The sequence below is a fragment of the Elephas maximus genome, chromosome 6 (assembly GCF_024166365.1).
Source record: "Elephas maximus indicus isolate mEleMax1 chromosome 6, mEleMax1 primary haplotype, whole genome shotgun sequence".
Classification (NCBI taxonomy): domain Eukaryota; kingdom Metazoa; phylum Chordata; class Mammalia; order Proboscidea; family Elephantidae; genus Elephas; species Elephas maximus.
The window spans coordinates 45,922,151-45,946,187 of NC_064824.1; the positions used below are offsets into that span (position 1 = coordinate 45,922,151).

General features: G+C 43.7%; 1 protein-coding gene across 2 annotated transcripts in view; it reads left to right on the forward strand.

Moving 5' to 3' along the window:
• Positions 1-22,621, forward strand: part of KIF5C (kinesin family member 5C) — a 208,058-nt gene extending 185,437 nt beyond the window's left edge. For both annotated transcript variants that reach the window (XM_049887162.1, XM_049887163.1), the window contains 4 exons: positions 1,010-1,114; positions 2,785-3,001; positions 4,559-4,672; positions 19,338-22,621. In XM_049887162.1, coding sequence (XP_049743119.1) covers positions 1,010-1,114; positions 2,785-3,001; positions 4,559-4,665 — 429 coding nt within the window. In that variant the 3' untranslated portion in view covers positions 4,666-4,672; positions 19,338-22,621. The remainder of the gene's footprint in view (positions 1-1,009; positions 1,115-2,784; positions 3,002-4,558; positions 4,673-19,337) is intronic.
• Positions 22,622-24,037: the final 1,416 nt, after the last annotated feature.

Genomic DNA, 24,037 nt, shown 5'->3' on the forward strand with positions numbered 1-24,037 from the left:
AGGACTAAGAGTTTGAGATCAGACTTCTTGACCTCATTATAAAACTCTCTAGGGAGGACCAACCTTTAGACCATTGGTTCTCTAAGTGTGGTCTTTGCTCCAGCAGCGTTAGGGTCACCAGGGAACTTGTTAGATACGCCAGTTCTCCATCCTCACCTCAGATTGAACTGGAAATGTGGAAGGAGCCCAGCAGCCTGAGTTTTAACAAGCCCTCCTCTGGGTGTTTCTGATGTAGACTCAGGTTTGAGAACCCTGGTTTTAAACTGAAGAAGAGCAGGTTTGAGATGCTCATGTAGTCAGCACCCCTCAGAAAAGGAAGGCTGGTGAGCTCCCCTGTAGTCAGATGAAGCAAACCTGCTCTGCCATTTTTGGACCCCAGGATGTGTTTGCACATGTGTTTCTCAACTCATCTCTGCCACTCAGCTTGGCAGTGCTAGGAGTGCAGTGTTTGCCAGTTTCAAGAGTTTACCCAACACCCCCACGCTCTGACTAGCTTGAGTTTGATGTACTACTGAATTTCATGGACTTGGAAGCTAAAGGGACAAGCCGAGGCCATTGAGCCTTCTAGCACGACCATAGACATTGACTGCAAGCTTGATGACTTGTCATCTCTTTGTCATCTCTGTCGTGATTGTTGACATCAAATTTAGGCCTTGGATTTATGGTTTCACACTGGTTCTCCTTAATGAGCTGGAATGCTTTCTTTTGAAAGAAAAATCTTTATTCACCTTTCTTTAGAGGTGTGTTTCACTAAAGAGAAATAATATTTAATGTTCAAAAGAAGATTTGAAGTGGTTTTTTTCTTTTTATACTTGTGACACCAACCAAGGAAATTAATTGGGAAATTCTTTGAGTCCAAACTTTTAGAACCCCTCTTCAAACACAGAATAACCTTTGGTTGGATGGGTTTTTTTAAAAAAGACAGTTTAAAATGTATCATCCACAGTATCCTGGGGATGAGGGTGGGAGTCTGATGGTCTGCTCTGCTGACCCCTTGGTGTTGACGCAGAGTGTGGAGCTGGACAGTGATGATGGAGGAGGCAGTGCTGCCCAGAAGCAGAAAATTTCCTTCCTGGAGAATAACCTGGAGCAGCTCACAAAAGTTCACAAACAGGTAGGACAGTTGCTTCAGCTTGCCTCAGCTTCTCTTTCTCTCCTGGAAAGAAACCCCACTAGGTTTGGCCACAACATGGGGAGAAGGCTCTGATATTTATAGATCCTCAGTAAATGTTAGTGCTGGAAGGGTTTTTTAAAATCCTTTAGCCTTTAGTGACTTCCCTTATAATAAAGTTATAAGGAATTGAGTTTGAGCCGGGGTCTGGGGAGTGGGATATTCAGAGCCTGCATTTTCATCCTGCCTGCACCCCCACCTTGAACTCCAGCTGGCCTCAGTGTCTCCCATGATACCTCTGAGACTCCTCTGGGTCCCAGAAAGCTCCACACAATGCAATGTGGAAATTACCAAGCTGGTTCAAGCCCCTTATTTTTACAGACAATGGAACAGACTGGGAGAGAGGAGTGGCTTGCTTCATTCCATGGGTAGGCCTAGAACTGGGCCTAAAACCAGCACCTTTTCTGCTTTGTCACCCTTTTCCTGGTGCTCATTGTGCCCGCCAGGATCCTTGCCATGTCTAGGGTGGCAAAACGTGCCATGTCCAAACCCACCAATGACTTAGGCAGGTTATTTGTCTTGGATCTTTCCTGTTAAAAGGCTGGCATGTTTGTGACTGCTTTCAGTCTTTAGAATTTGGAATATGATGGAAATGTCCAATGTTTTGGATTACACGGCCAAGGGGATGTCATTTCTCCTTGACTCGTTAAGTCCTTTTCAACCTTACTGATGATGACACCTTTCCTCAGAGGGAGGACAACAGATTCAACACAGCTGAAGTCATTAGAGCAAATTGTTGCTAAAAAGGAGAAAAGCAGAAACTGCAAGAAAACTCAAAATAGGGCTCTGAAATTTTTTAGTTATTTCATTCATGTACTCACCAAGTATTTAATGAAATCTTCACCCATTGCCAAGCACCGGTGCTGGAGCTGGGGACCCAAAGGTACTCGAAGCACATGTGGATCCAGCAGTAACTCACCTTTATGATTTTCAAAACTGCATTACCTACTTAGAGTCCCACAGTGGCCCGATTTTGTAGCATCTTTATTTTATGGATGAGAAACCGAGACTCATGGTGGACAGATAACTTGCCTACACCAAGTCACATGGCTAGAAATAATAGAGCTGGGCCTTGAGCCCGCTCTTAAACCCAGGACTGGGCTGCTGCTCCTTAACTGTGGGTCTTAGGTAATGAAAGAATGAGCATGGCCGGTGTTATTTGTTGGCCTCTGGATATGTTGCAAAGCTGGGGCCAAACCACATGCCAGTGTAGACACCGGATCCTGCATGAAGTGAGGCCTTTGGAGATCTCTGGAACATGCACGTCTTTCATGGAGTGCTTCGAAACTCACTTTAAAGACTGGAAGCTTCCTGTAGCTGGAAATAACTTCATTTCATTCTCCACACCCCGCCCCCCCAGCCCGCCCGCCCACTCAGTTAATCGTGTATTTAGCAAGTCGGGGTCACAGGGTGTGGGACTTTTGTTGCCTTCACTGCTCACAGAGTTTACGGTCTGAAGGACTTTCAGGGCCGACCCACCGGGGGTGGTGGCTCTGTTGCAGAGGCTGCTTTACCTTCTTTGTCACCTCCCAGTGGTCTGGAGCTCCCTGTCGCAGCATTGCCGTTCTGGTAATTCCACCTTTCCCTCCCATCCATGTTCGTCCCTGCCCCAGCTGGTCCGGGACAACGCAGATCTGCGGTGTGAGCTGCCCAAGCTGGAAAAGAGGCTGCGTGCTACGGCGGAGCGTGTCAAGGCCCTGGAGAGTGCGCTGAAGGAAGCCAAGGAGAACGCCATGCGGGACCGAAAACGCTATCAGCAGGAGGTGGACCGCATCAAGGAGGCCGTGCGAGCCAAAAACATGGCCAGGAGGGCCCATTCGGCCCAGATCGGTATGTGTGCGTGCCATACTCATAAAGGATTTCGGGAGCTATGGTGGCCTTTCGCCTGTGACCTTGCTGAAAGGTAATGACTCCACAGGCAAGACGGAACTTGATACTCTGAGGCTACTTGAGTGGGCCCACTATGTAATATCAATATTGGGGGCAGTGGTGGTTCAGTGGTGGAGTTCTTGCCCTCCACGTGGGAGACCCAAGTTTGATTCTTGGCCACCGCACCTCATGTATAGCCACCACCAGTTTTTCAGTGAGGCTTGTATGTTGCTGTGATGCTGACCAGGCTTCAGCAGAGCTTCCAGCATAAGATAGACTAGGTAGAAAGGCCTGGTGATCTACTTCTGAAAATCAGCCAATGGAAACCCTATAGATCCCCGACTGATCATGGGGATGGCACAGGACCAGGCAGCATTTTGTCTTGTTGTACATGGCGTCACCAGGAGTCGGGGGCCCACTCAGCGGCAGCTGACAATAACAGATCAGTATCAGTATGTGATATCAAACATGCAGTACTTAGGGGAGCCTGCTCTCTGCAGGCCTACTTCCTTACACTGGGTGGTTGCAGCACACACAGTGGTCTCCAGAGCCTCTGAGCTACACAGAGGAGCTAGCCAAAGCTGTAGGCAAAGGTGTTCAGCTGTGAACAAAGGTACAGTCTTAGAAATACTAGAAATACTATTTCTCAGCCACATATACTGCACCGATCAGAGCTGTGGGAGTCTGGAGTCAGAAGCTTCAGGGAGCTCTGCATGGAAGTGCAGATTTGGTAATACCCTGGCAAGAGCCAGGCTGGCATCAGTGATTGGGTGTGGTCCCAAGCTGGGCGGTAGGCCTGGAGTGTGCCTGCAGTTCCAGGAAGACCTGGATGGATGTGAGATTTTTGCTTATGTGGGGAACGAAGGTGGAGTTACTGAATCATAGCCTCTCGGATAGAGCCGTAGGAATAGAATGGACTCTGAACTATAAAGAGTTTTTTTGTTTTTTTTTTTTAATGTAAACATTTCTAATAACATATGGTATTTTCCATCAGCTATTGCTGTGCAGATGTATTATAAACCAGCAACTTCATGTTTCTCATTTTAAAATTATACCTTAGATTAGTGGCTCATTGCATTTGTTGGATTTCATATTCTTTGAGAACCTACTGGAGAGCTAGGAACGCTTTCCTCAGAAAAATAAACCACAGACGGAATTCTGCATCCAATTTCAGGGGCTACACAGATCCCCCTGAATTCCCCATGGGGACCTTTGGATTGACTGCAGATGAAACCGAAAGTGCTTTGTTTCTTATTTGAGACTTTACCCTTTCATTTTCCTCAACCTGGTTTACAAATAAAGTAATTGATATGTAAGTTCTCTCTGTCCCCTAAACATGTGAGTGCTCTGGGTTGGCTAACTGTACTAACAGGAGGGTAAACCTCCTGTTTTCAAAAATTTTGAAAATTCTTTTCAATTCATAAGAATTGTGACTATTGGTTGTCACGTGTGACCCTTAAGTATTTGGGTGTTGCTGCTTAAGCCATTTCTGAATGTCTTTTCTCTCCGCTTTGACAGCCAAGCCCATCCGCCCAGGACACTACCCAGCATCATCTCCAACGGCCGTCCATACCATCCGAGGGGGCGGAGGCGGCTCTTCAAATGCCACTCACTACCAGAAATAAACATGAAGTGAGTTCCTCCTGTTGGGGTGAATTCTCTGGGGGGCAGCCCTGGGCAGATTGAAGACAAGGCCTTCTTGTCTTCCTGAAGCCCCCATTTCTCAGCCACATGTGTGTAGGGCTTCAATGGAGAGGAATTCAACTCTGCTCCAGGACAGCCCTGGGGATTCCAGCTTATCAGGGACCAGAGTGTGCCCTCAGCTCAATCTAGAGCCCTGGGGTCTTCTAGCTGGGGGCTGCCTAGGGCCGGGTGGGACCCTGAGCAAGGCCAGACCTGATCACCCCCAGGGATAGGAGAGGGTGTGACAAGTGAGTCATCTGAGTCTGCTTTTGTCTGTGGGACTCCCTTCTGGAGCTGGCATCCGAAAGGGCATTACCTGTTTGTCAACTGCTTTTACCCAGAGCAGACAGGTGCGGGTGGTTACTGTAAGTTCTGGGAACTGCATATAAAGAAAAAGTCAGATAATGTTAAGTTGTATTTTTATCATAACATTTGAATTCAACAAGTTGGGTTTTTAAAAATCCTGCTAATTAATATCTACGTGAGTCCGGACCCTTTTTTTCTCTGAGATGGGGGTCTATAAACCTCTTTACTCACAACCTACGTTGCTCTACCAGGAGAAAGAAAAAAAAAAAAAAGTGATATGTTTTAGGAAAAAGACCCAAATGAGTAAAAAAAAGCCTGTCTTTTTGTAGTTGAAATAGAGAAAAGAAAGCATGACTGGTTGGGCGGAGCAGACAGACAACTAGGTGGCCAGAAACTTCTGTTTAGAAAAACTCTGACTTTGAATCAAAAACCTGTGGATGGGAGGCGGCGGCTCCCGACGTGGTGCTCGGACTCTGTAAACCCTTACAAAGGAAGGATAGCTTTCGAGGTGGGCGAGCTTGCAGGCTGTGGAACCACAATGCTTGAGAGGAAGAGTTGACCTGGTTCCTTCTCCAGTCCTTCAGGATGAGGAAGGCAAATGTGAAGAGGCTGGAGCCTTCACGAAGAAGACGACAGCATTGCTAAGGTGTAGCCTAAAACTCCCAAGGAGGAAGTGTCGGTGGCTGCACCCGAGCAACCTTCACCTGCACTGGCCCAGGCAGCATGCCCAGGAGCAGGCCAGGGCTGGTCAGATTAGTGGGAACAAGCGGGAAGGCCAGGGCAGCCTGAGGGCAGGCAGCGTGTCCACCACCATCTGCCGTTTCCTGGGAGGGAGGGTAGGAAATGATCTGGGCAGGGGACGACCCATTCAGACCCAGATCCTAGCTTTGCATGAGAAATAAAATTGAATGTTATAAAATTGCTTTTGACTTGTCAGTGTTGAGGTTGGCATGGAAGGGAACTTGTACTGGGTAAGATCAAGTTTGGCAGCTTAGAACAGAAATGCCTAAAGCTCTGGTTCTCGAGCTCTGGTGAATGACAGCATCACCTGGTGCAGGTGAGGGAGCATAGGGCTTTTGCATTTTTCCCAAACACTCTAAGTGATTCTGATATCCACCAAAACTTGAGGACTACTAACCTAAAGTAACCATGGTTTATACAAGGCGAAAGTTTACTTGGGAAGGAAATTTGGGACTGGTTAGTCAGTGGTTGGTCAAAGAACTCTACAGTGAGACCGGAAACCCTGCCTCTTAACTTTAGACCCACTGTCCTCAACAAGTGCCTTCCTTCCTCAAGTTCACCTCACGGTCTGAGATGACTTCTGCACTTCCAGCCGTCATGCCTGCATTCCACGTTTAGCAGCCAGAGGAAGCAGGGAAGAGGCAAAAGCAGCCCCCCAGCTGAATCAGCTTCCTTTAGGCAGTCTTCTCAGAAACCCCACTGAACATCCCCCTGGCCAGAGCTGTGGCGCATGACCACGTCTAGCTGTGAGAGAGGCTGGAAAAGATCTTTTAGCAGGACATCACTGCTCCAAATAAGAGTAGTGCTGTTTTACTGAGGGCAGAGAGAATGGGTGTTGGGGTGGACAACCAGCAGTCTCTGTGTTTACAGAGCACCTAATACAGAGCAGCGCTGCACTAAATGCAACATAAGCACTACTTGACTGAATGCAAGCATGCAGAGCTTAGCTCCCAGCAAGCTCTTAATAAATAATTCTGACCCAGGGGCTTGCAGTGGATTCAATAGTGGTCTTTCTGTCAGACCATATTTTATGTAAAGTCCATATAACCAAATGTCATCTCATCCTGAACATTGGAAATTACTAGGTCTGGTGAAAGTTTCGAGACCTTCGGAGTAACAGAACTACCCTCGCCCATCATGGGTATTCATCTTCTCTCTTTATTCAAAGAGAACTTTTTACCCGAAATTGGGACCTGTTGGACACTAGTCATACAACCCCCGTAGCTAGGCACTATGTCACAACATAAACACACTTCCTTTTGCAGTTGTCAGAATGGGAGTGTGGTTGAGAGAACTGGCTTTGGACACAGGAAGATACAGGTTCAGGTTTTCCACTTTCTGGCTGTGGGACTTGTTAACAAGCTGCTTAACTTCGGCCTCTGTTTGCTCATCTGTCAAATGGGGAGGAGACTTTACCTGCGTCATTAGTGTTGATATGAGGGTTAAATGAGGTCATGCTTCTAACATGATTGGCCCATAAAAAGCACTTAATAAAAATGTTAGGGGCTAATACAGCATCAGTAGTACAGTACTTGCCACGTAGTAGGTAGTCAATAAATGTTGACTTATTACAACATTTTTAAATTAAATGTTGACTTGTTACAAAATAGCTTTATAGTCTCCATAGCAACAGATTATAACCACTGAGTGAAAAAGGCCAGTGTCTAACTGGGTATCTTATTTTGGCACAGATGGAAGAGGTTTTAAAGATAATGTCTCCTAATCGTCTCACAGTTAGGAGGAAGAACATTGCATATTTTTAAGACATTGACTGGATGTCTGTCTGCAGAGGAGAGCAAGTACAATTTAAGAAAGGATAGAAACCAGTGGAGTGGAGAATTAATTGGAAGTTAGGAAGCTAAATCATTTTTTTTTTTAAATTGAAAATGTGGAATTCTTTGCTTAGATGAGATCAAAACTTTTTTTTTTTTAATTTTTATTCTGCTTTAAGTGAAAGTTTACGAATCAAGTCAGTCTCTCATTCAAAAATTTATGTATACCTTGCTATACACTCCTAATTGCTCTGTCCCTAATGAGACAGCCCGCTCCTTCCTTCCACTCTCACTTTTCGTGTCCATTCCGCCACCTTCTGACCCCCTCTGCTCTCTTATCTTCCCTCCAGATAGGAGATGCCAACATAGTCTCAAGTGTCTACTTGATCCAGGAAGCTCGTTCTTCACCAGCATCTTTTTCTATCCCATTGTCCAGTCCAATCCCTAGGGGTCTGAAGAGTTGGCTTTGGGAATGGCTCCTGTCTTGGGCTGACAGAAGGTCTGGGGGCCATGACCACCAGGGTCCTTCTAATCTCAGTCAGACCATTAAGTCTGGTCTTTTCATGAGAATCTGGGGTCTGCATCCTACTGCTCTCCTGCTCCCTCAGGGGTTCTCTGTTGTGTTCTCTGTCAGGGCAGTCATTGGTTGTAGCCAGGCACCATCTAGTTCTTCTGGTCTCAGGCTGATGTAGCCTCTTGTTTATGTGGCCCTTTGTGTCTCTTGGGCTCATAATTACCTTGTGTCCTTGGTGTTCTTCATTCTCCTTTGGTCCAGGTGGGTTGAGACCAATTCATGCATCTCAGATGGCCACTTGTTAGCGTTTAAGATCCCAGACGCCACTCTCCAAAGTGGGATGTAAAATGTTTTCTTAATAGATTTTATTATGCCAGTTGACTTAAATGTCCCCTGAAACCTTGGTCCCCAAACCCCTGCCCCTGCTATGCTGGCCTTTGAAGCATTCAGTTTATTCAGGAAACTGCTTTTGGTTTAGTCCAGTTGTGCTGATCTCTCCTGTATACTGTGTTGTCTTTCTCTTCACCTAAAGTAGTTCTTATCTATTATCTAATTAGTGGATACTCCTCTCCCTCCCTCACTCCCTCCCTCTCCCATCTCTTAACTGTCAAAGAATACTTTCTTCTCTACAAAACTGTTTCGAAGTGGTCTTCCCTGACCTTTGGGATCCTCATTTTGAAGTGTGTGTGCCCAGGGTAGAAGTTAACCGCTGAGTCTTCCAGCTCTCTCTTTGGAGCCAGAAATGGGGGCATGTCCAGGCAGTCCCCAGAACTTACTGGTTTGGGTGGGGGAGGAGGAAAGCAGGAAAATCCAAGGTAGTTCTTAGTTTAATTTAAAAAAAAAAACAAAAAACCCAAACCCATTGTGCTTGAGTCGACTCTGACTCGTAGTGACCCTATAATACAGAGTAGAACTGCCCCATAGGGTTTCCAAGGCTGTAATCATTATGGAAGCAGACTGCCACATCTTTCTTCCACGGAGCTGCTGGTGGATTTGAACCACCCACCTTTTGGTTAGCAGCCGAATGCTTACCAAAGCCCTGTGCCACTAGGGCTTGTAATTCTCAGGTTTAGGCTCTAGCAACTAGGTAAATATTGGTACCTTTTTATCCATGATATGGAAAGTTGGGAAATGAGTAGGTTTTGGGGAAAAACCAAGAGTTTTCATGATCTTAATGATGAGCTGCTTCTTAGACATCCAACCTAGATCAGCAGTTGAATTGGTGAGCCTGGAGCTCAGGAATAAGGTCAGGGCCAGAGATCTTAAATAAGAGAGTTATGACCTTATAGATTATGTTTAAGGCCATGGGTTTGGGGAGATAACCTAGGGAAGGTGGAGGTAGACCAGGCTCTGGGGATTGCCAAATGGAGAGATGAGAAAAATGAAGTAGCATTAGCAAGGGGGCCTGAGAAGGAGGATGTGGGGTCCCTAAGGCAAAGTGAAGACCTTGTTCCTAGAAGGAGAGTGAGCAGCTGCGTTAAATGCTGCTTGGAGCTTGGGTACAATGGCAACAGGCTGGTTGGCTGATGAGGACCAGATGCAGATGACCTTGATCAGCTTCAGTGGACAGGAGGAAGCAAGCCTGGTTAGCATGGACAAAAGGGAGAGTGGATGAGGACTTGGTGGTTCAGTGGTACAATTCTCGCCTTCCATGTGGGAGGCCTGGGTTTGATTCTGGGCCAGTCTGCCGCATACAAAGCCATCATCTACCTGTCAGTAGAGGCTTGTGTGTTGCTTTGATACTGAACCAGTTTCAACAGAGCTTCCAGACTAAGATGGACTAGAAAGAAAAGCCTGGAGATCTACTTCTGAAGATCAGCCAGTGGAAACCCATTGGATCACAGTGGTCCCATTAGCTGATGACGGAGATGGTGCTGGACCAGGCAGTGTCTCATTCTATCGTGCGTGGGGTCTCCATGAGCCTGGGTCGACTCTGCAGCAGCTGCGAACAACAAAGGCAGGGTAGAGGTTGAGACAGTGGGGTCAGGAACTGTAGGCGACACTTTTGGAAAGTTATTTGAAGGGGAGCAGAGAAATGAAGGGAGGTGGAGTTCAGACAGATTTTCTTCTTTTCTTAAGTTAAGAGATATTACAAAAAAAAAAACAAAAAACAGTTGGTGTCACATCAGTTCCAACTCCTGGTGACCCCTGTGTGTCAGAATAGAACTGTGCTCCACGGGATTTTCAGTGGCTGGATTTTTGGAGGCAGATCACCAGGCCTTTCTTCTTAGGCACTGCTGGGTGGCCTCAGACCTCTAGCCTTTCAGTTAGCAGCCAAGTGTGTTAACTGCACCACTACAGCATATTTGTGTGCTAATGGTTATGATTCAGCTCAGAGGGAAGTGGATAATGTGGGAAAGGGGCGGAGGGGGGATTATAGGTTCAGAGTGTTAGCCACATGAGAGGTGCTACATCCAGGACACAAGAGCGACACTGCACCCAGGGTGACGGCAGTGTGGACCGTGATAGTTCAGATGCAGATAAGTGGTAGATGGGGTGAGCAGGACGGAGAGATGACTGTCATCTTCAGAAAAACAAATCAAACCGTTGCCGTTGAGTTGATGCGAACTCATAACGACCCTAAAGGGCAGAGTATAACTGCCCCATAGGGATTCCAAGGAGCGCCTGATGAATTTGGACTGCAGACCTTTGGTTAGCAGCTGTAGCTCTTAACCACTACGCCACCAGGATTTCCGCTCTCGTCTTAGCGCTTCTATTTTTTCTTGTAAGTCAGAAGCCAGGATATCAGCTAGGGGGAGGGTGAACAAACAGGGTTGGAGGTTTGAGATGAGAGGAGGTTAAAATAGCCCTCTCAAGCAGTGTAGATGCTCATTCAAGGCCCCTCATTTACTGTAGATACCACTTAAATATTTGTCTAGCTCCCAGGTTATGAGGTTATGGGCCTTCCTTACGGGCAGTGCTTTAGAACCAGCAAGGTGGTGGGTACTTGTTCAAATGTGCCCACCAGATGGCGTTAGTGGGGCATTGCTGAAACCAGGGCTGTTTTCTGAAAGGCCTTGAAGGCAGAATCGGCTTGTTTTGGTTTCCTAGATTCAGCCCATTGTAGTAAATAGAGGAATAACTTTTTTTTTTTTTTTTTTTTTGACTTTTAGAGGAATAAAATTTTCACAGAGTCCCAGGGTTGATTTAAATTATTTTTTATAATATGATTAAATATCTGCAAGGTTAAGACAGTATGAATCCCCTATACATCCAGATCGTATACAAACATAGTCAAAACAAATTTAGAAATTAGATTCAAATAAAATTACAAATCAAAAATCCTAATCACCAACCTGGACATAATTTAGTGGACAGTGTGGTCTTTTGCTGAAAATAAAAAGCTAACTTCAGTGAATGGATTGCTTCTTATAGAATTTGGTGAGCCCAAACTTCCACGTGTAATGCATGACATGATTCGATTCATTCACCCCTTGTCTCTGTTAAAACCACTGCAGAACCACAGCATAGCTTCAAGTCATCTTGCCTTGGCATGGCTGGAACACATCCTTCTCATGTTGTGTCCAGCTCTTTCCTCTTTAGCCTGAAGATGATTAAAGTCAGGAAAAATGGCAACAGTTCAGTCAACACACAGTGAATATGGTGCTGAGTTGCATGGGAATGCTTGTTTATGAGGTCGTCAGCTAGATCATCTAGAATGTGCATAATAGACTGGTGTTTGAGGTTATCATAGCAATAAAAACACCCAACTGAAAATTTTGCAAATGAAGCCAAAGGCCCAGGAAGCCCCTCTGGTATTGGTACAGATAATGAGTCTAATGTTTTGAGGACTATACTGTTATCATTATATATATTATATATACATATATATGTATATTAAGCCTGAAAATCATCATTTTAATTAAGTTTTGATAAACTTTGATAAAATCTTTGATGAAGAATAAAACATCACAGTGGTACAGCTGGAAGGGACTCATTTAGGGAGCTTATGGTATATTTGAAGAAACAATACAGTGTTTTTACACTGTGACTTGAGACATAAAACCACCCTGGGAAAGTCTGTAATTGATAGCAGGATCTCCCAGGTTAACACAGTTATGAAATGCCAGTGGAGGAGCCCAGATGTTCAGGTATGCCCCCTGTGTCTCATCTGTGTGACAGTCCCTGGGTCAGTGACAGTTGTTATAGGATGGCTCTGACCTCTTCAGGTTTTGCCACTTTAAGATCTTTATTTTGAGTATCCACCACTCGTCTGTCAGTTTGTTGTACTGTGGTGGCTTGCATTTTGCTGTGATGCTGAAAGCTATGCCACCAGTATTTCACATACCAGCAGGGTCACCCATGGCGGACAGGTTTCAGTGGAGCTTCCAGACTAAGGCAGACTACCATCTACTTCGGAAAAAGATTGACCAGTGAAAACCTTATGGGTAGCAGTGGAACATAGTCTGATTTAGTACTGGAAGATGAGCCCCTCAGGTTGGATGGCACTCAAAATATGACCAGTACACAGTGGCTGCGACAATGGGCTCAAACATGAGCAATGATCAGGCAGTGTTTCGTACTTTTGTACATAGGGTCACTGTGAGTCAGAACCAACTCGACAGCACCAAACAACAACATCATGAGTATATTTGTTATTTGTTAAAAAATAATATCTTCAATTTCTTACACGTTGGAGTGAAAACAGAAACATAACAAAGATCTGCAGACTTTCACCATTGTTCCCCTTTTCTGCCATATGGTTATCTGTGCCTAAGGGCTTGAAATCCTGTGTGCCTACTAAATTGACCCAGACATTTGGAATGCACAAACTACCTTCTACTCTAAGAGGTCTCGTCACAGGAAGCTACACACAAATAGGGAAATTTTAGGAGTTTCCATATAGAAAATTCATTGTTTTCTAATATAGCACTTAAACCTCAGATTTCCTTGACTCTCAAGCTCCTTGACTGTTTCTCCAAGTTGACTATCATCAGCTAAAGTCCTAAGCTTCTGGTCCATGTAGGCTGCTGGCTCCTCTTTCTTTGAACTAAGGAAGTTCCACCCTTCTCTGAACCCTCGCCTTACTCCTCTTCCTCCGTCACTTCATTCACTTCACCCTGGGATGAGCTGAGGTTTCTCTCTGTGCTTTTGGCTACAGAACAACAATGCCCTTCTTGTCTGGGTCTTTGGTATGTCCTTAGGTTTAGGCTGAGCTTCCCAAGCTAGTATGCTATTTGCTATATGCTGTTTGCCTCTCGGACTTACCCTCTGTCTTTCCTTCTTGGTACTGTTTCTGTGCCCTGAATACCTGTATCCAACCTGCCTTGTACCATTGTTTGGGTTTGTTCTGACCTTTCTCTTGGTTTTGATTCCTAGTCACCAATGAATGATATCTGTACATAAGGTACACGAGTTGACTTCTGGGTGGGTGAGGGGTTGCTTTCAGATTTAACCCCCTAAAGTATTGAAGCCAAGAAGCCTGATTTATAGCAGCATCATTGTGGGAGCTTTAAGTCACACATGTGGTCTACATCTAAACCAGCATTTCAACTTGCTGTCACTCTTTAACAATCCTAGCAATCGAATGATTGCGTTACAAGAATGTGCAGACAGCAAGACTCTTTGCTACAGGCAGTGTAGCTGGGTGATTGGGGGCTCGGAATCTGGAACTGCATTGCTTGGGTTTGAACCCAGCTCGGCCACATACTAGGTAAGTTATTTCACCTCTTTGTGGCTCAGTCTCCTCTGTAAAACGCAGCCAGTGACGTACCTACTTACAGGGTGGCTATGAAGATTGAATGAGGTAATGTTTATAAAGAGCTTAGACTGGTGCCTGGCACAGAGCAAGCACTCAGTGCTAGTCATTGTGTCCTCAGCTTCTCATCCAGTTCCTCGTTCAACATTCCAAAGAGGCAAATGAACCATCCAACCACACACTTGTTAGTGGTAGATCCGGGACTAAGAATCCTGGTCTTCTGTGTACCAGTCCTCAGAATTCTTTGTCTTAAACCAAATCCAAACCCGTTTCTGTCAAGTTGATTCTGACTCACAGCAACTCTATAGGACAGAGCAGAACTGTCCAGAGTGTTTCTGAGGAGCAGCTGGTGGATTCGAACTGCTGGCATTTTGAGTAGCAGCCAAGTTCTTAATCACAGTGCTACCGGGGCTTCTCTTGGTCTTAGAAACCCTTTATACTCTTAAGAAGTATTGACAACATCAAAGAGCTTCTATATTTGTATATTTTATCTATAGGTATCTATGAACATGGCACAGGGGCAGTGTCTGACCTCCTTCAACCCCACAATGGGGAAGGAGAAACAAGATCAGCAATGCAAGGCTGACTCCCATGAGGTGGAGGCCAGACAAGCCTCCTCTCTACACCATCTTTTACTAATTCTGACATGAACCATCCCTCACACAGTACTCTCTACTTCTCTGCTGGGTTCAATAATTCATTGCAATGGCCACACAGAACTCACAGACCATACTCACAATTATGGGGTTTATTAGGGAAGTAATAGTTACAGTTCAGGCTCAGGAACACTCAGGTTATAGTTCTTCCATCAGGACAGCCTCTTCCCAACCAAGCTCACAGCCACGCCTCTCCCCGGCCTAGGCATTCAGCTTTCTCTCTCCATTGGCTGGGAAGCCCACCGTGCCATCTCCTGCTGCCAGGTCTCTCCTGCCACGCTTCTCACCATCTTCAGGGTCACAGCTTGCTCTCTCTCTCTCCCTCCCTCTCTCTCTATCTCTCCCTTCTCTCAGTCTCCCGCTTCCAGGAAGCTTCTCAGCACAGGGATCCTGGGTTCAAAGGACACGCTCTCTGCTCCTGGGTGTTCTTCCTTGGTGGTGGTAGGATCCTCCTCTCCGCTCTGGAATTGATTATCTTTTAAGGCAAAACTGATCAGTCCCTTTGGTGGGCCACAATCACCCTATTACACAGTCCCACCCAATCACCTGGGTTGGAGTTAAAAAACCATGGCTAGAAAGGCCACACAAATGTTATCAATCACACCGCAGTATCATATCAAAACTTAAAATTTTAAAATATTGCTAAATTCATTTACAATAACAAGTCCAGACATGTTAACATAAATGGCATTTTTTTTTCCTTTGTAAAATGACCTTTTCCAAAACAAAAACCGATTCAGTGAGAAAAGTGTCATGGTTTTACATTTTTGCAAATCTCTTTAACGTCTGGCTTAGTTAGTAGGTGACAGCTGGCTTTTCATTCTGCTTCTGCCTTTGGTTACAATGCGCTGTTATAGTTGAAGTACATGAAGAATATCCAGCCTTGTCTCTCCAGACAAGTTTCTTGACCATTTAACAGCCAAGAAAACTGTTGCAAGAAGAAGTTATGACCAGAGTACCCACATCGCAGGCTTCTTCTGGGAATTGAATGAAACAGAACCTATGAGAAGTCTTAGTAGAGTGCCTGGCAAAAATTAACCAGTAGCCACTTGGTGTCAAGTCGACTTTGACTCACGGCGACCCAGTGTGTGTCAGAGTAGAGCTGTGCTCCACAGGATTTTTCATAGCTGATTTTTCTGAAGTAGATCACTGGGGCTTCCTTTCCAGGAACCTCTGGATGGACTCAAGCCTCCAACCTTTGTGTTAGCAGCTGAGGGCATTCACCATTTGACCACCTAGGGACTCTGGGTACAAATTAAACCCTCACAAATGATGTTAGCTGATGTTATGGAGGTTCTGAGGACAGACCTCAAGAGAACAGACAAAGCAGGGCTGCAACGAGAGATGACAGAAATAGCTGCAGCGGGGGCACTACTGAAGCATTGGACTTTGACACTAGCATTCTGAGATCAAAAGAAGGAACCATGGAGGACTTGGGAGAGAAAATTCCTAATTTCATCTACAGTGCAGTAGCCTGCTGTACTTTAATACTTCTCAACATCGTGTTTCTGAGTCATAAATTCAGTCATTGTTCCTCCATAGTAGATTGCACCAAAGCGCCGATGAAATAAATCCACTTCTATTCAGCAGTGATACGTGAAGTACAATTGGTAATTCTTATAATGTAGGCATTGAGTTGTGGAAAGATAAAAGAAGATAAAACTATGTACTGTTTGGATTAAGCTTAAATCCACTGTAAGCACTTGCAAAAGCCAGAGTTGGGGGAGAAATCTCTAAATAGTTAATTGCAAAAAGCCTTACATAATTAGCTTTTTTCTTCAGTTTTCCCGCCCCTTCTAAAGAAAAAAAAAAAAAAAAAGGCTAGCTTATTTCTTTCTAAATCTTGTCTCTTGTTGGCACCTGACAAAGACTCAGAGACAGTCCAATAGCAGGTCATTTGGTCCAGACCCCTGCCTCTCAAGTGACACTCTGAGCCATCTACGAGAAGGTGAACAGAACAGGGTTTTAAATGTAGACAGTTCTCAAGCTCGCCTGACCTGTCTGGGTGGCTGGTCCTTTTGTGATCGGAACAGTCAGAAATGGTCTCTCTCAGTGCTAACCCATTTGCCTTTATAACTTACGGCCATTTTCTCTCCTGAATTTATCCGAGGAGTTGGACGTCCAGATAGTCAGGGGATGGATGGGAGCAGCCCAGCTGAACCCATTTTTTTTGGCTTGCTAGAAAGACTGCTTTGGCAGGCAGGCCCATAAAGATCCTTAAAAAGGTCAGGAAAAAGAAGACCACCAACCTCTTCAAAATAAAGGAACCTTTTATCGGTGGAGTTGCTGGGTTTTTTTTTTTTTTGTTTTAGCAACCCATCACAATCCCAATTTTCTGTTCTCCCTCTCCTTGAGGTGACTGCACTGTGCCCCTCTGTTTCTGGCCCTGAGTATACAAATGGTTTGCCCTCAGCTGCTCACCTAAAGGTTGGTGGTTTGAACCCATCCAGTGATGCCATGGAAAAAAGGCCTGGTGATCTGCTTTGATAAAGATTGCAGCCAAGAAAACCCTACGGAGCAGTTCTACTTTGTCACATGGAGTAGCCATGAGTCAGAGTCAACTCCATGGCAGTGGGTTTGTTCTTTGGTTTCTTCCAAACTATTAGCCAAAACTTGCTGAATCTTGTACATGGGAGAGTGGGGGGCTTGAATGAAAGGCCTTCTAGTGGAAATCGTGTCACTTCATGGTCTGTTGGAGTTGTTGAGCCCGCCCCGCTGAGCTTGTGTGTCTAATGCTTGCTGTGTCAACACCAGCCGGCAGCAATAATTGTGTCAAGCTGTAATCCTACAATTTATGGTATGTGTCTGCAGCTCCCTGCCTCCAGGCATGCAGGAAAACCATCACATCTGACCAGTGTGACCCACAAATGGTTCTCAGACCGTGTGCTTGGAAAAATGAACCTGTGAGGAAAGTGAAATAGGGATTTCAATGGCATTCAGAAAGCATTCCTGAGCCTATTGGTTTTCAGCTCAAAATGGATTTTAAATGACATCTATGACCGTACATTTAGGTTTTTCATTTCTGGCCCTAACAATCGGCACAAAATCTCATCAGAAAGCATAAATATTAAAGGTGTCCTTCTGGGAGACAAATCTTTTTGTCTATGACTTCTAAAAACGACATAAATATCATCATGTAAAGATGTTTAAACCACTTTCAATTGACCAGCTCTGGAGTTGTGAGTGGTTATATTGTTTGAGAGATGTTAGTTACCAAATGAGCCCTTTCAGTATTTTTGAGTCAGGGAGGAGTGGTATTCTTAAAAAGAATGTATTGCTTTCCTGCTTTATTTCTGTCCTATAGTCCTCCTCTTTTTTCCTTTTTCACTCACTTTTCTCTTCATTTGCTTTTAAAACCCCTTTCCACGTCTGAATTTTTCTATTTATGTATAATTTACACCCTGCTTATTTATACAAAACATGTGAGTGCTTACAATATTATATAAATCAGGAAAGTGAAGAAAAACAAATTAGAAAGGGAAGGAGCATTGTAGTAGGAATCTGAGATATTTACCACAGTTGAGTATTGAATTTGAATATACACAGTGGTTAAGAGCTCAGCTACTAAACGAAAGGTCAGCGGTTCAAATCCACCAGCCACTCGTTGGAAACTCTATGGGACAGTTCTGTAGGGTTGCTATGAATCAGAATCGACTGAACAGCAATGGGCTTAGAGGAAAATCAAAGCAAAATGTGTCAGGTTATGTAATTCTTTTTAAGTCAAAGAAATGGTTTGGTTTTTCTTTAGTCTCTGTCATATTTCCTGTATTAGGCAATTCCCATAAGTATCTTAAGAGATAAGGCACCACCTTCCTTTTTTGTCCTACTCCCACCACACATCCACTAGCACCATGTTCTCTGCATGAAACCCATAAACAAGATTATGGACAGACCTACGGCTTCCAACTGGTATGAGGAAGTTGACCCTCTCCGGTTCTTCTGAAAGTTGAGCTAATTGGAGTTGGGACAAAGGTCATTCAGATTGGACGCTGAGTTGGGGCTAGTCTAGATTTCATCCTGGAGAGCCAAGCCGACCGTGATCAGATGAACCTGTAATGAGAAGCAGGGTGAAATCAAAGGGGGTGCTTATCACCCGGTGGATTGCATACTGTTTATTTTAATTCTTCGGCACCAAATAGGTTCCATCTTCCCCAGGTGGAATTAGAAGAAACCAGTATGAATGTTTTTTTTTTTTTTTTTAGCATTTAAGTATTGCCTTGTTCAAATACATGTGTCTGAAGTGCACTCAACCCTCACTTCCAAATGTGCGTATTAAAACAATCTGTTTCCAAGTTTGTAAAGTTTTCAGAGAAACCTCTTTCTGGGGGGAGTCTGGGTTGGCGGCCGTGTCTGACCTACTTCACTATCTCAAGTGCTGACAAGTGAGAAAGGTTTGTTGTTCCAGGCCTCCTGAGGAATGAGAACATGAATTTTGTTTTCTGAGTGTGTGTAGCTTCAATAGATAGGGACTTTTGGAAGCTAATGTCGAGAGACTGTCAGGGCTAAAGACTTAAAGCAAAACCAGGAAGTAGGAGGCTGAAAAATGTATGTTTCAGAGGGCCAGCGGCTTGGTCGAGACCTGTGCTGTCTAGTATTTGCTATTGAGCACTTGAGAGGTGGCTGGTCAGAACTGAGGTGGGCTGAAAGTGTAAAATCCACACCAGATTCAAAGACTTATTACTAAAAAAGAATGTAAAATATCTCAATAGTTTTTTATATTGATTACAACATTAATTATAAATGAATATTGATTACAAATATTTTGAATATATTGGGTTAAATAAAAGACAGCACTAAATTTAATTTCACCTGTTTACTTTCTAATGGGGCCACTGGAAAGTTTAAAATTTAAACAAATTTTTTATAGGAGTGACTTTCCACTGTGTTCTGTAACTCCTGTGTTCTCTCTTTGGTTCTCTTTCAACAGGTGTGACTCCACGTAGCATGTCAAGGACTACATTAACCACCAACCCCTTCATTATTTTTTTCCCCTCCTACACAGTTGCCATTTTCTGTCCCACTCGCTTACTCCAGCCATCTGCAGTACGCCAGTTTCAGGTATCTTAACTGTGTGGAATTGCTGTATGTACAGATGTGTGCTTAGACTTTTCTCTTCCTGAGAAATTGGAAGGAGATGATTACAGAGCATCCACTCACCACTCAGAACCATTGCCCCTGACTCGGCCTCCAGGCCATCGGGTGGTCTCTGGGCGGCTCCCAGATGGAACGCCCTTACGTGCCATTCCCTGGAGGGGACCCTGCAACAACCAAGTGCTGCGGAGGCGAGCGATCCGGCTCAGCCACAACTGTCTGGCTTCCTGTAAAATAAACACATTGCTTTATATTTTTAGGGAAGCAAAAAGTGCTGTTATAGGCTTCACAATTTTCATTCTGAACGCTTTTCCGAAACAAATTGCCCCAAAGAAGCATTTTCAATATCCTGGTCACATCTTTGGATTCTGTAAAATATACCTCTGCAAAGCAAATTTCTTCACGGCAGAAAAACAAGCTGACAGTAGAAATGTCTAATTTGTTCATTCACACACATCTATGTAAATGCAAAAAGTCATAAAATTCACCCCTGAGCTGTTTGCTGTTGAACCTGCAGCGGCTGGTCCCCTAATTTCACAGCCAACCCAGTTTGAACACCATTCCTTCAGAAGTGTTGCAAATGCTGTGAAGTTGGATGAGTAAAAATGGGGTTGCTTCTTTCCTCAATTCATCCTCCCTGATCCTTCTAGAGCTTGCATTGGGATGGTCTCTTTCCCTAGGGAACTATCTTGTACCTTGAAGGGGGTGTTGCTGAAGAAATCCAGAATCATTCCAGCAATTAAAAAAGGAAGCCCTGGGGGAGGAAGTAATTGACAAATTTTTGTGCCTGACTATGACTAAGTTGTTATGAATTTATTTTAGCCCATCATTGCATACTGTTCATTTGAATTCTCTCTTTGGCACCAGTAGATGGGTTTCATCATCTGAGGTGGAATTAGAAGAAACTGGTATGAATGAATTCTTTACATGTAGGAATTTGTTTATTCAAATACATGAATCTAAAGCCAAATTAACACTTACTTCCAGGTGTGCATTATTAAGATGAATGGTTTCCATGTAGTAAAGTTTTCAGGGAAACCGATAGGGATTCGAGTAAGTTGGTCTGTGTGCTGCTGCTGCTTTTGATAAATTTGCAAGTAAGTCGGTGACTGCCAGGCCAATCCTGGTGATAGCGTTCATCCTTCTTTGTGCCCACCCAAGATGAGTGAGCTGGCATAGTCCCTTGTAGCTGTTACCACTGGAATGGAGTGTATACCAGGGGAGATGCTGGGCTTTCCCATGGCCATGTGGCCACAGGGTTGAAGATCGTTCAGGAGTGTGTGTGTGTACAAACAGCTAAAAAGTGCAAACTCACTTCCAAACTCTTATATAAAAATTGCCTAACTACTTTGACTTAATTTGCTAAATGTTCCTCTATGTTTTTGTGGGGACTCAGGAGAGAGGGGGTTGCTATGAGTCGGAATTGACTCAAGGGCAATGGCTTCTTTTTTTTTTTTTTTTTTAGGAGAGAGAAAAGAACATGAATTCTATTGGAGTATTTAGTAAAGGTGGACAATTTTGCTTTTTTTTTTATTCTTCGGCATGGTTTTCATATGTTGTTGCCATTACCTACCTCCATGCCCCCCCCCCCACCACTGCCCCAATATAATTGCCCAATCTCTATTTGCAGTCTGATAGAAGGGTCACTGTAGGGCAGGTTTTGCAAACCTTATCAGTTAGCAACATATGCCACAGACGATAAACTTGCTGTTAATATGTTTGTCTCAGATTTTGAAGCTAAAACATTAGTCTTGGAGAGGATTGCCAATTAATAATTGTCATACTGTTATGTTATTGCTCTGTGTTTGGAAATTGAACAAAGGTCGGTAATTTTTTGGCTCTGGTTAATAATCCTCATAGATTATTTTAGATTCCTTCCAAAGCAATTTTTCCCGTGGTATCCCTTTTCTACTTCTAAAGACCTGTGTGGCCCTTTCATGTTGGGGGAAAAAAAAAATTCACTTGTAGTTCCACAGAACTTGACCTCTACAAGAGACTCACAAAATTCGCTTCACTTTTGTTCACAGGAAAGTTGGCTTTGATGTCTCTTAAAGATAATTCTGCTAGTTGCTGATCAGCCAGTCAGTTCACCTAGCTTCAATCTTTATAGGACCTCTAAACTAATTTTCCTACACTGTGACAAAAAAGTACACAGATATTGGAATGGATTATACAGTGTGTTCAGAGATCCCTAAATATCACTTTGTATAATAAGCCCATTACTACATCAGCACTGTATACTCTGCAGGGCACTTTATTTTTAAAGCCACATTTATATAACTTGTATTTTTTCAGACTATTGCTCCCTTACATTTATACTCAGTATAAAAACTATACTTCTGAACAGCCGAGCCTCTGATTATAGTTTTGGTTGTATGCTGCTTTTTTCCTGGTGTGAGTGTGCGTCTTTGTCTCCTCTGAGTAATTTTATATTTCATGCTGCATCTTGGAAGTTTACTCTTTGATGTTATAAGTGAATAGCCAGATGGTTTATACAAATAAGTTCCACCTGCGGGATGGCGGGATGCTAAACTAGAGGAATGTTGTTTGAGATATCAAGATTTATGGTTGAGAACTAAAATATGTTGATGCCAAATGTGTTTTGGTCAATGCCTAAAGAATACTGTAAAAATGTGTCATTTCTTCAACTGCTGTATAGTTTGCTTTTGTTGAATGGACGACTCATAGGCAGATCAATTAAGAGTGTGGTTAAGATTTTAAAGGTAATAGTATATGATTGAGAAAGTTAGAATGAATAGAAGTATTGGGATAAAGAAAATAAAAACTTTATCATCTAGAATGTACTGTCTAGTGACTTTTTATAGTCCTGAAGGTCACATGAGAAAGTGATATTTCTGTCCAAGGCAAGATCCAGCATCACCAGTGGGCAGAGAGTGATCGCCCCCTCTCCTGTAGGAATAACTGAAAGCAAATAAAAGCTCCTAACAGTCCCTTCTTCAAAACGCAAGTTTTAGCAGGAAGAAGACATTTGGACTACAGCTATATAGCAGATTGGGAAAAGTTTTCATTGGTAGGTTACAAGGGAGGAGTTCTCTTCCTTGTCTCACCTTGAGTACCTTGAGCAAGCTAAAGGAAACATCATAGTCTCAAATTGCTTTAGTTAACAGTAATTTGGGGAAATTTTTTTTTTTTAAGTATTGAATAAGGACCAGGTAATCGCAGAAGGAAGCAATGCTCCATGAAATCTGCTTACTCATTTAAAAACTGTATATCAATTTTAAGTACTTTTCATCATGTGCAGATATAAGGCGAAGAGGGCATTCTGTAGAATTATCCATGTCTAGTGTGTAAAATGTGTAGTGTGTACTGCAGATGTGTGTTTTCTGGACTTTATGTATCTGTACAGTAAGCTTTCATTAAAAAAAAAAATTGTGGACAAATTTGTTTTGGTGGTTTAAGGGGGAAGAATGGTAGTTTATATCCAGTAATGATGCTGTAATATAGTAAGTGTAACAAAAATATCTGGAAGTAAACCTCCCCTGGCTTGTGGAAATTTTTGGTTATCTTCTAGGTTCTAAAATGAAGATGTATGGATACATTGGCAGACTGCATGTTGTATAATTTGAAAAAATACTAAAAGTGGAAAATAAAATTGAATTAAACTTTGGCTGGCCTGTTTTTCCTTATTTGAGTCATCCTAAAAGCGTCCCCCTGCAAGGCGTCAAAGTCAGCGTTAGGAGGAGCCATTTTCCGGCCTCAGAGGAGTTCTTTTCAGTGAACAGCTGCTGGAATCTGTAGTATGTGCAGAGTTAACCTTGACCTTTTTGTCTTTTACTTTGCTTAAGTAACCCCCCACCCCATTGAGGAGCCAACAAAACATTGTGACATTTGTCCCTTCAGCTCTGAAAAGGTAGTGATTGATCTAAATAACTGTCTTATTAACTTTAAATAGGGTGGAGTAAAAGCTCAGGAGACCAGGGTATTAGCTGAATTTCTTCTCACCTGGAAAAGACACTTATTCTAATCGTAGGTTTTAGAGCCCTGGCATTCTTCAGCTAAGGAATCTGCAGCTCTGCAAACGTTGAAAGATTACTAGCATCTTTCGAGAAGGGGGTGAGTGGGCGTTTGTATCCCTGTTTAACCTACTGGTTTTCAGTCTTAAGGTACCAGGCTGAGATCTGTGAGAAGACCCAGAGTGTTAATCCTTTAGAGAGTGGCCAGTGGCAGAACTCAGGATCATTTTTATCTGCTCTCTTAGGAAGGACAATCTTCCCCCCCTCGGGTCACTGGAATCACGTGACTGCAAATGGCATTGTGTGTGTAAGGCATCCTCATTGTCTTTGTTGGTTTGGTTAATGTTGCGTGAGAGCCAGACAGTAAACCTCACTGCCTTAGTCAATTAAAAATGGAAAAGGATGGATGCCAAATGAACGTTTTGTAAGCAGAGTTGAGGGTACTGCAAATGATGTGCCTTTATGATGTCTTACCTGTCTTACTTGAGATTGTTATTCTCCAAAGAACTCAGAAGGGGCAGTTTCCAGATACCCGATTGTTAAAGGTGTCTTATGTAGTAAA